The sequence below is a fragment of the Epinephelus moara genome, chromosome 14 (genome assembly GCF_006386435.1).
Source record: "Epinephelus moara isolate mb chromosome 14, YSFRI_EMoa_1.0, whole genome shotgun sequence".
In the NCBI taxonomy this organism is placed as follows: domain Eukaryota; kingdom Metazoa; phylum Chordata; class Actinopteri; order Perciformes; family Serranidae; genus Epinephelus; species Epinephelus moara.
The window spans coordinates 139,121-150,514 of record NC_065519.1 but is presented as its reverse complement, the minus strand read 5'-3'; the positions used below and the strand labels follow the sequence as shown (position 1 = coordinate 150,514).

General features: G+C 46.2%; 1 protein-coding gene and 1 long non-coding RNA gene across 7 annotated transcripts in view; one reads left to right on the top strand and one right to left on the bottom strand.

Moving 5' to 3' along the window:
* Window positions 1–955: 955 nt before the first annotated feature.
* Window positions 956–11,394, bottom strand: part of letm1 (leucine zipper-EF-hand containing transmembrane protein 1) — a 30,075-nt gene continuing 19,636 nt past the window's right edge. For 2 of the 6 annotated variants that reach the window (XM_050062268.1, XM_050062272.1), the window contains 5 exons: window positions 10,568–10,702; window positions 10,286–10,479; window positions 6,626–6,658; window positions 5,817–5,973; window positions 956–5,544 (listed from right to left, as the gene is read on the bottom strand). In XM_050062268.1, coding sequence (XP_049918225.1) covers window positions 5,392–5,544; window positions 5,817–5,973; window positions 6,626–6,658; window positions 10,286–10,479; window positions 10,568–10,702 — 672 coding nt within the window. In that variant the 3' untranslated portion in view covers window positions 956–5,391. The remainder of the gene's footprint in view (window positions 5,545–5,816; window positions 5,974–6,625; window positions 6,659–10,285; window positions 10,480–10,567; window positions 10,703–11,394) is intronic. The other 4 variants (XM_050062273.1, XM_050062274.1, XM_050062270.1 and 1 more) reach the window with 3 other exon arrangements.
* On the top strand, window positions 5,981–6,657 carry LOC126401169 (uncharacterized). Its single transcript, XR_007571047.1, has 2 exons — window positions 5,981–6,155; window positions 6,210–6,657. It is a non-coding gene; the product is annotated as an uncharacterized LOC126401169 (long non-coding RNA).

Genomic DNA, 11,394 nt, shown 5'->3' with positions numbered 1-11,394 from the left:
AGTCTGTTATTCATGCTACATGCTAACCTCAGTGAAACATGGCATCTTATTGTTGTGTATTGTTCAGGAGCCTTTCATGGGGATTTTTCACAGTAAAACGTGCTGCTACACTCCATTACAGTCATTCCTCAGTAGCAAGTACACTGCTACGTGTAGCTACATGCTAACGTCAGGTAATTTTTCCTAAATTTGTATCATATTCCAACGCAGACTGTTTTGTTTTTCAGGAGGGCGGGGCTTAAAGAGACAGGCATTAAAACAGAGCACGGTTTTCAGCACAGACAGGACGAAGAGAATAACGTGCGTCTTTAAACATCAAAGCGCATAAACGTGTTGTAATAGAAACTTTATATACAAGTATGAACCTGAAAATAAGAAGAGCAGCTGAATTAATGACCTGTTGTGATGTGCAAATATTTAAAATCTAATAAAGCTGCACTGAGTTTGTGTGACACATGTAGATGCAGATACATGAAAGCTTTAAATTCAAACGTCTTTACCACCGGTTGATGTGCTCCCTCCTCCTCCTCCTCCTCCTCCTCCTCCTCCTGTGTCTTTTTAATTTGTCTTCCTGTTAATTCATGTGTCTGCAGCTCTGTCAGGACGCTGTGAGTCTGTCAGGCTTCAATAAAACCCTGTGAGGAGTCAGTGTTCCTGTTTCCTGCCCCACAGTCTGATCAGAGCACATAAAGGGTTAAACTCAGATCTTTCTGTCCTGTTTCCTGCTTCATCGATTAAATTCACTGCTCACACTCTGACGTTAAAACTGTCGCTGGAAAAATTGGTCTGGTTTCATTCCAGCAGCCGAAGACAGAGTGTCAGCTCAGAGAGCAGTGAGATGGGTCAGGACCCACCCACACACACACACACACACAGAGTGTATAATGTGAAGGTGAGGTCAGGTGAGCGGTGAGAAACATGAGATGTAAAACAGAACAAAATGAAAAGAATCAGATGAAATTCAACGTCATGATTTATTGATTCAATAAATGAGGTTTCTGATGTTTTTCATACATTCAAGTTAAATCAAATCAAATCCAGTCACTTCGTGAAGAAGAAATGACGTCTCCACGTTCAGATGGAGAAAAAAAAAAACAACTTTGGAAAATCTGATTAAATAAATAAATAAATAACATGACAATGATCTCAAACAGAAGCTGGTCTGTCTCGTCAGGTTCAATCACTAATATATACATTTATATTTAATATGATTGCATCAGGTCATAAATGACACTGCATCATGTCCTCTCACCTTCAGACTGAGGACACATTCGTCCTGATTTATGTCTCCACTGACTGAAGACTTGTTAACGTCCTGTGAACTGACAGCGAGTGTCAACACGAGACTTTAAACAGCTGCAGGCTGAAAGTGACTCTGAGCTGATCTCACAGACGTGAAGCACATTCAGTTTGAATATTAACGTCACATCACATCTTTCTGTTTCTAACAACTTTGTGTGAATCCTGGATTTTATGAATTTAAGAAACTGGAGGGAAAAACATTGAAAATGAGCTTCACTTTCTGTGTGAACGTCTTTAACAACACGTGTCCTGTGAAGAGATGGAGGCTGCTCTGATGTTTGGTTTAAAGGTTCCTCCAGTGTCAGAGAGTCTGAGCTGCTGCTGCTGCTGCTGTTTCAGGGCTGCAGACTGACTATAAACTCTGCTGGTCCTGATTCTCCTGCTGCCTTTTTCCTCTGTCTGCAGCTACACTCACATATCTTCATGTCGAACAAAGAGCAGCTTTGTCTGGTGTTGAAAAGACCAATAATCACCTGTCATATCATCTCCTCCCACATGTTCAAGCTATCAGCCTGATATCAGCAGGAGAAGCAGAGTCCAGTTACAGCAGTGTTTCTCCTGCAGCAGCCTGACGACTCTTTTCTTTTCCTAGACGTTACAGTCGCCTGAAACAAATCAGTCGCACATGATGTGCCTCAGACAGAAGGGAGAAATAAACAAAAGGTGCACGAGGAGTTAAATATTTGTTCTTCTTCTACACGACTTCCTCAAACTCTACGGGAATCTTTCAGGACGGTTTGGTATCACAGATCATAACTTGTGCTCCCTGCTGCTGCTGAAGCTGCTCACACACACACACACACACACACACACACACACACAGTGCAGTGACACAGTGACATCACTGATCAGAGGACAGTCACATGATTGACCACAGTCGTGCTGACTGGACACAGAAAACTGACCAATCAAAGCTGACTGTCAAAATGTTTCTACTGCCGTCTCCTCCTCCTCCTCCTCCTCCTCCTCCTCAGACTTCCTTTCAACACAGTGAACTCTGCTCAGCTCCTTGTTTGTTTGAACATATGAAACGTAAAAATTAAATTTATTCTGTTCTTTAATGTTTCAAACTATCCTGAGCTTCTCTGAGTGTTGATCTCCATCAGCCTCACACGCTCTGGTCTACGTCACTGTCATACGTCCCCTCTGACCTTTGACCCCTCGGTGCCTACACACAGTGGCAGTGCTGCTGACGTGCACGGCACTCCACAAACTCTCTCCTGCCGAGTGTCACGGAGAAGCTGTCACAACGTTGGGGCGACGTGTTTACGCTGACCGCTGATTTATGCGGCAGCGAGCGTGCCATGTCCCGCCGGACCGTCTGGAACCTAAACACAACCCTCCAGAGGAGCGGCTGTGGGCCATGTACGGGCCCAGTGTTTACCCAGCAGCCATCAGTCTGACTGGTCCCAGGCAGCAATGCCTGATGGGAGTCCGGCGAGCTGTAAATCATCAGCACGTACGTACGACAGAGGATTAGATGGAGCGCCGTCCACTCAGCGTTATCTCAAGGACCACTTCTCTGTCCTCTGACAGACGAGCCGTGAACACGTCGTCACTGAAGGAGGAGCCGCTCTTTACTGTCGCTTCATACGACCTGACACTCAGCTCAGCAGACGTCACGTCACTTCCTGCGGAGCTGAGCCACCTGACATGTGGACGACCACGAATCCTGTCAGCTGACCACGAAAACGTTTCTGTGATTCTATTGATTACCTATTAACAGTGTGTTTGATCTGCAAACACAAGATGAATGTGAAACTGATCACAGTCAGTCGGAGCCTCCATGTGTTGTTGGATGGAACGCCGCTGACGTCACATCAGCTGAGACATAAAGTCTGTTTCTGTTCATTAATTCATTCAGTTTAATTATCAGATTATTTTAACGTTAATGACGAGAAACAGCTTCAATAAATGAACAGTCAGAGCGACTGAAGCTTCTGGGTTCAAATTAGAGCTGAGAATAAAAAATGAATCAACGAGTCGACCGACAGAAAATCTAAATTCAATAATCGATGACTTGTGTTTGTCATTTATGAAGAGAAACTTCTGAAGGGAGACAATTTACTGACGTTCTCTGTGTTTGATCTGATTTGTTAATGAAACCCAAAGATGGCCGCCACTGGTCACTTGACTTCAATGTTTATAAATGTTCTATATTAACACGACTGAACAAAATGAATCAGACATAATTTAATTAATCACGAGCTGCAGCTGTGACTGAGACATGATGTCGAGCTGCTCGCAGTGAGAACACAGCTGAACTAATCAAACAGGCAGCCAGATGAACATAAAGGTCAGAGGTCGACTCAAATCTGATCTGACCTCATCACGTCGTCCGTGTTCACAGCTGACGCACCTTCATCACTACGGTGCAAATAAAACTGAGGCCTCAAACGACTTCGTCTACACGACTGAATCATCTTCAGCCTCAAACTGACTGACATCATGTAAATGATCCTCAGTGAGCGTCAGAGCTCTGCCATCAATCAATACACGATCAATAATATCTCTGTCAGGGGAAGGTCACCATGGAGGTCGACATCACCGCAGTGATCACACCGCTGCGTGTGTGTGTGTACAGAGTGAATCAACAGTCACTTCCTGTCACACAGCTGCTGGGAGTATTTTATGTTCTGTGTTTTTTTGTTAGCGTCATTAGCACCACAGCAGAATGTGTTTTAGCCACCTAGAGAATCTGTCTCAGTCTGAGTGTGTGTTGTGTTTGGACTCTTTCCTCCAGGTCACCCTCACACACACACACACACACACACTAACTGATCGATGCTGCTGTAAACCAGCAGCTCGTCTTCTTTGCAGTAAAATGACTTTGAGCTTCAGTTTCCTGTCAGAAAAGACGTCAACGTGAAGCCGTGAACATACTGTACTGTAAATATATCGCACACTCAAACTGGTACAGGATTCAATAGTTGGCTCTTTGTTTATGAGGCTACACACGCACCGACTGAGGCAGCGTCTGATCAGCACCGTTTCATTTCATGCACGTGATGCGAGGGTTTCTACCAGGAAGTAAACAGACTCTGAGATGTGGCCGTGTTCGTCGCTGCTCGTCAGAATCAGTCGGTGTTCATCTGGTGTGTTTGCTGCCGTCAGGAATCATCAGGTAATAAATGTGCCGCAGTGCAACTTTGGCTTCTTACACAACAGGAAGTGAGCTACAACCAGACGAGATGATGATGTCATCAGTACAAAATGAGAGGAAATGACATCACGGTCATATTTAATATTAAAACTAACTTCAGTCTACAGCATGAATTTACTCCTGTCTGAGTGGGAATGATCAACATTAAACTATCACATCTTATTTATCATGTTTCTTTAAACACGTGACGTTGTGTCTCTAGATGAATTCATATGTCACATGTTCATGTGTTACATGTTCATAACATGTAACACATGAACATGTAACATATTATGTTACATGTTCATGTGTTACATGTGATGATGATATTTTTGGTTGCAATCACCACAGTCTCCTCCTGATCTACCCTGTGTCCTCTCACTGTTCACAACATTTAACTTTACAACATGAGAACATGATGACATCAAACTGAGTGAGATGATGATGATGATGATGATGATGATGACTGTGCAATGTCCAGAGATGATGTGTCATTTCTATGAGATGATGTAATGAAAGGCAAGATGGTTCACCTCAAACGTTAAACTCTTTAAACTCTGAGCCTCCTCAGCTGTTTTCAGATCTCTAGTTTGGAGAACGACCTGTTTTCACGTCACCGTGTTTCCTCCACTAATAAATTAATGAGTCAAATTACACATGATGATAATAACACATGATAATAATAACACATGATGATAATAACACATGATCCGTCCAGACGAGCTGAACATAATAATTTTCTTTTAGATTTGTGCGTTTTAAAGACGATGTGTCTGTTTTTAGTTTCTAAATAATCTTTTCTCTTTGTGGTGACGTGACGTTGTGAGAGAACAGCTGTTACCTCCAGTCGTCCAGAACCTTCTGGTGTAACTGGGAACCAGTCACCATCTTCTCACTGGTCTTTGTTTTTACAAGTGCTCTGTGTGTGTGTCTCTGTGGGAGATGAGTTAGCTGTTGCGTGTGGCCGCCTGCTCCTTCTCCGCCTTCTCTTTGGCCTTCTCCTTCTCGATCAGCTTCTCCTCCTTCTGCAGCATCACCATGATGTCGGCCACCTGAGACGTGGAGATGTCGATGTCCTCCTTGTCGATCAGCTCCACCACCTGAGACGGCGCAGGACAAAACGACCTTGTTAAAGACTTGGTTTCAAACATTAAATATTTCTACAGAACATTAAAGTTCAGGGCCGAGCTGAATAGGAGGCTTCATTCAAGATGTCAACGTTCGAACTCTGTGCCGCTTCATCTTTATTCTTTCATGAGAGCGCTCAGATGAAACGTCTCTCTGTTGGTCGAACTTTTTAAAACTCACAGAAACTACAAACGTGAATAACTCCAGCTCAACCTCCTCATGTTCTGTCCTCCTGTTAACGCACCTTGATGACGTCGTCGATGTCGATCTTCCCGTCCTTGTTGTCGTCGAGCGCGTCGGCGATGCTCTGCAGTTTGTGCTCTGGAATGTTCTGGATCTGCCGCATGACGCCGATGAGCTCGTCGATGCTGATCAGGTTCTCCCTGAAGGTGTAGAACAGACTGCATACAGGAAATGGCATGTAACGAGATGCAGGGGAAACATGGCGGAGAACAAAGAGGTCAACATGCTGCATTTCAAGGTTCCCACATCACACCAGTCAAACTCTGTTCATCATTCAGCAGGTCAAATTAACAAAGGACAAATTATTCTGCAGCTTCGTCTGCTGTCTCACATTCAGCAGGTCAAATTACTGTCTCACATTCAGCAGGTCAAATTACTGTCTCACATTCAGCAGGTCAAATTTGGGTCAAATTACGTGACGTCATGCTGAAAATGTGTCTTCAAATTAATCACTGATTAACTCTGATACACACAGAGGGTGAAGACACTCTGGGAAACTTTAAACGACCCAGAAACTGATCAGTTCAGTCATTTAAATACAGTTTCCACTGACTGTCCTGAGTGTTGTTAAATCAGACAGGAAGTGTTTGTTAATCCAAATTAAAAGTTTGGTCTTAAACTGTTGAGTTCAGGCAGTCTGAGTTAAATCTTGTTAATGCTGATAAGGTGAGTGCCCAGTGGGAGCTCTGTGGTGTCGCAGCAGCTGGTTGATCCTTTAGAGGCACAAACAGCTGACAGTTAAATTAAATCCATGATGCGATGTTAGCGTGTAGCAGGCAGACGAAGGCTCAGCTGATCAGCTGATCTTACCTCGACGCATCGCTGACTTTAGTAAAAAATAATCTGTAAAAAATCAGGATTTACTCATGAAATCATAAACTGCCGTGATGAGTGACAGGACATGTTGTTTCCTGTTTTATCTCCACCAACATTTCACAATGAAAATAATGATGATGATGAAGATGATGATGATGATGATGATGATAGTTACAGTAAAACACTGCTTCATATAATATAATTTAAATAACTGATAAATATGTTTTATGTCACAGCAAATGAAGCAAATCAACATCAGGGCTGCACGATAGTTATTTCACGTTTAGATGCTCAAACGAGACTTTACGCCGCGCGGCTGTGCGCCTCCTTCATCAGTCATGTTTCTCCTACAGAAGCTGACAGGCTCCTCCCCCTCCAACAGGTGTTCAGTGTTTTTGTAGTTTTTAAGGACCTGTGTCCACACGGTGACAGTGACGGCTCTCACACTGGACTCAAATCAAACCACAGCACATTAACTGGGTCATTAATATTTAATTAATATCAGGGATCGTCTCATTTAAGGAAACACTTCACATCAACACCTGAACGCAGCGTGACGTGAATGAATCAGGAGCCAGCGAATCACTGTCATTTATAAATGAGACGTTTGAATCTAAACTGATTTAGATTTTATTGATCGTGCAGCCCTGATCAACATGCTGAAAGAAACCATGAAGCAGCAGCTGAAGCGTGACGAGCTGCGGCACTAACGCAGGACACGACACTAAAGAAGCCATGAGAGCAAACAGAGCTGCGTTCTTACAGAAACACGTCAACATGTTGAGGATCATTTGTTTTCTCTCTGAGAGGAAGATGAGAAGATTAATAATAACTGAACAGAGCTTCCTCGCTGCCTCCACTCTTTATGCTAAGCTAGGCTAAAGACAGGAGGCTCAAAATAACAGCAGACAAACACATGTTTCCTGAAGGTTAAAATTAAAACAAGTTTAGTGCTGCAGATTCAGGTAAATACAGGTGTGTATATATTAGTGTGTCAGAGATCAGCTGAGCTTCATGTCATCAACACGACGTCACTGAGCTGATGTTGTTTTAATTAAAAGAACTTTTCAAACACCAAGTCTGTGTTTTCATCACAAACCGTCTGAAGGTTAAAAATAAACTGTCATGTGAAGCTCCTTCTGTCTCCTTCTGTCTCCCTCTGTCTCCCTCTGTCTCCTTCTGTCTCCTTCTGTCTCCTTCTGTCTCCCTCTGTCTCTTTCTGTCTCCCTCTGCCTCCTTCTGTCTCTTTCTGTCTCTTTCTGTCTCCTTCTGTCTCCCTCTGTCTCCTTCTGTCTCTCTCTGTCTCTCTCTGTCTCTCTCTGTCTCCCTCTGTCTCTCTCTGTCTCTCTCTGTCTCCCTCTGTCTCTCTCTGTCTCTCTCTGTCTCCCTCTGTCTCTCTCTGTCTCTCTCTGTCTCCCTCTGTCTCTCTCTGTCTCTCTCTGTCTCCCTCTGTCTCTCTCTGTCTCTCTCTGTCTCCCTCTGTCTCTCTCTGTCTCTCTCTGTCTCCCTCTGTCTCTCTCTGTCTCTCTCTGTCTCCCTCTGTCTCTCTCTGTCTCTCTCTGTCTCCCTCTGTCTCTCTCTGTCTCTCTCTGTCTCCCTCTGTCTCTCTCTGTCTCTCTCTGTCTCCCTCTGTCTCTCTCTGTCTCTCTCTGTCTCCCTCTGTCTCTCTCTGTCTCTCTCTGTCTCCCTCTGTCTCTCTCTGTCTCTCTCTGTCTCCCTCTGTCTCTCTCTGTCTCTCTCTGTCTCCCTCTGTCTCTCTCTGTCTCTCTCTGTCTCCCTCTGTCTCTCTCTGTCTCTCTCTGTCTCCCTCTGTCTCTCTCTGTCTCTCTCTGTCTCCCTCTGTCTCTCTCTGTCTCTCTCTGTCTCCCTCTGTCTCTCTCTGTCTCTCTCTGTCTCCCTCTGTCTCTCTCTGTCTCTCTCTGTCTCCCTCTGTCTCTCTCTGTCTCTCTCTGTCTCCCTCTGTCTCTCTCTGTCTCTCTCTGTCTCCCTCTGTCTCTCTCTGTCTCTCTCTGTCTCCCTCTGTCTCTCTCTGTCTCTCTCTGTCTCCCTCTGTCTCTCTCTGTCTCTCTCTGTCTCCCTCTGTCTCTCTCTGTCTCTCTCTGTCTCCCTCTGTCTCTCTCTGTCTCTCTCTGTCTCCCTCTGTCTCTCTCTGTCTCTCTCTGTCTCCCTCTGTCTCTCTCTGTCTCTCTCTGTCTCCCTCTGTCTCTCTCTGTCTCTCTCTGTCTCCCTCTGTCTCTCTCTGTCTCTCTCTGTCTCCCTCTGTCTCTCTCTGTCTCTCTCTGTCTCCCTCTGTCTCTCTCTGTCTCTCTCTGTCTCCCTCTGTCTCTCTCTGTCTCTCTCTGTCTCCCTCTGTCTCTCTCTGTCTCTCTCTGTCTCCCTCTGTCTCTCTCTGTCTCTCTCTGTCTCCCTCTGTCTCTCTCTGTCTCTCTCTGTCTCCCTCTGTCTCTCTCTGTCTCTCTCTGTCTCCCTCTGTCTCTCTCTGTCTCTCTCTGTCTCCCTCTGTCTCTCTCTGTCTCTCTCTGTCTCCCTCTGTCTCTCTCTGTCTCTCTCTGTCTCCCTCTGTCTCTCTCTGTCTCTCTCTGTCTCCCTCTGTCTCTCTCTGTCTCTCTCTGTCTCCCTCTGTCTCTCTCTGTCTCCCTCTGTCTCCCTCTGTCTCTCTCTGTCTCTCTCTGTCTCCCTCTGTCTCTCTCTGTCTCTCTCTGTCTCCCTCTGTCTCTCTCTGTCTCTCTCTGTCTCCCTCTGTCTCTCTCTGTCTCTCTCTGTCTCCCTCTGTCTCTCTCTGTCTCTCTCTGTCTCCCTCTGTCTCTCTCTGTCTCTCTCTGTCTCCCTCTGTCTCTCTCTGTCTCTCTCTGTCTCCCTCTGTCTCTCTCTGTCTCTCTCTGTCTCCCTCTGTCTCTCTCTGTCTCTCTCTGTCTCCCTCTGTCTCTCTCTGTCTCTCTCTGTCTCCCTCTGTCTCTCTCTGTCTCTCTCTGTCTCCCTCTGTCTCTCTCTGTCTCTCTCTGTCTCCCTCTGTCTCTCTCTGTCTCTCTCTGTCTCCCTCTGTCTCTCTCTGTCTCTCTCTGTCTCCCTCTGTCTCTCTCTGTCTCTCTCTGTCTCCCTCTGTCTCTCTCTGTCTCTCTCTGTCTCCCTCTGTCTCTCTCTGTCTCCCTCTGTCTCCCTCTGTCTCTCTCTGACTCTCTCTGTCTCCCTCTGTCTCTCTCTGTCTCCCTCTCTCTGTCTCTGTCTCTCTCTGACTCCCTCTGTCTCCCTCTGTCTCTCTCTGTCTCTGTCTCTCTCTGACTCCCTCTGTCTCTCTCTGTCTCCCTCTGTCTCCCTCTGTCTCTCTCTGAGTCTCTCTGTCTCCCTCTGTCTCTCTCTGTCTCCCTCTCTCTGTCTCTGTCTCCCTGTCTCCCTCTGTCCTGTTTATTCTTGCTGTCATTCTTCAGATTTACTTCCTGTCCTTCAGTGATCGTCGGCCCCGCCCTGATGTGTCTCACCTGTAGTCCCCGCCTCCCTCCTGTATTTAGTCTGTGTGTTTCCTGTTTCCTGAGCCAGTGTGTCTTTGTACCTCGTGTCAGGCGTTGTCACAGAGTACCGCGGCCCTACACTTTAACCACCTGTCACATGGCACAGAAGCAGCGGTGTGGAGGTTATAATAAGACATGGAGCTCTTACCCGACAGGCGGGGTGGTGCCGCTGTCCATCTGTCCGTCCAGGATGACCTTGTCCTTCTCCAGCTCCAGGATGATCTTGTCAATGCGACCGATCATACGGTTTACTCTCTTGGACAGACGCTGGCTGGCCTTGGACTCCTCCAGAGCCTTTTCCTGTCCCGTCTTAGAGAGCTCCTTCTTTATCTCCTCCAGGTCCTGGGAACACATCAAAACACTGAGTCACCTCACAGTCGTCTGAGTCTGTGGATGCTGTGGGGTGTGACTACAGGTGTGAGACGGGCACCTCGTTGTACTCCTGGACGTCGTCCTTCAGCTCTTCCAGCTCTTCCTTCTCCAGAGTCAACAGCTTCTTCTGCTCCTTCAGCTTCGAGCACGCATCACTCAGCAGGTCGATCTCCTCTTTGGTGATCTCCTCTCCCTGAACACAGACACATGCTCCTCAGATCACATCTGAACCCTGTGTTATAACAAACGCTGTGTCCTCTGAATCAGACCTACTGTTCAGATCCTGAACCATAAACACGTCAGGCTGAGGTCACATTTTCCCTCCAACATGGAAACAGAGACGCTCACTAACAAGCACCACGTGTGCATCTAATACAGGCCCACATCAGAGACCAACCCAAAGACACAGAGTGGGTAAAGGAGGGACGCTGTGGAGGACACTGGGACACTCCCATAACCCACAGACACATTCCCACAGGATGAGGAAGACTCTGTGGAGCTACGAAGGCCGTTAGTTAGAGAGGGAACTGCTCAGTGACTGTCTGAAGGATCCACAGGGAGAAGAGGAGGAGAAGGTCACACAGACGAGGGTCAAACAGGAAGTGCACATCGTATTTAGAGCAGCAGATGAGTGTTTTCTTTTTTCTATAACACGTGATGCTGACCGTGGTTTGTTCTGAAAACAGACGGACTGATTCTGGTCCAGATGAGTCCAGCTCCTGTGACCTGTCAGTCTCTTTGCTTTAAGAGCCAAACGTCTGTGGTTTGACCTCAGGCTGAAGTCAACGTTCATCTCTTCACGCCAACAAAACCATTTAAGGGTTACTTCCTGTCGTTAGGATTACGTTCCCACTCTGACTGACCCGGAGATCAAATCTGAAATGG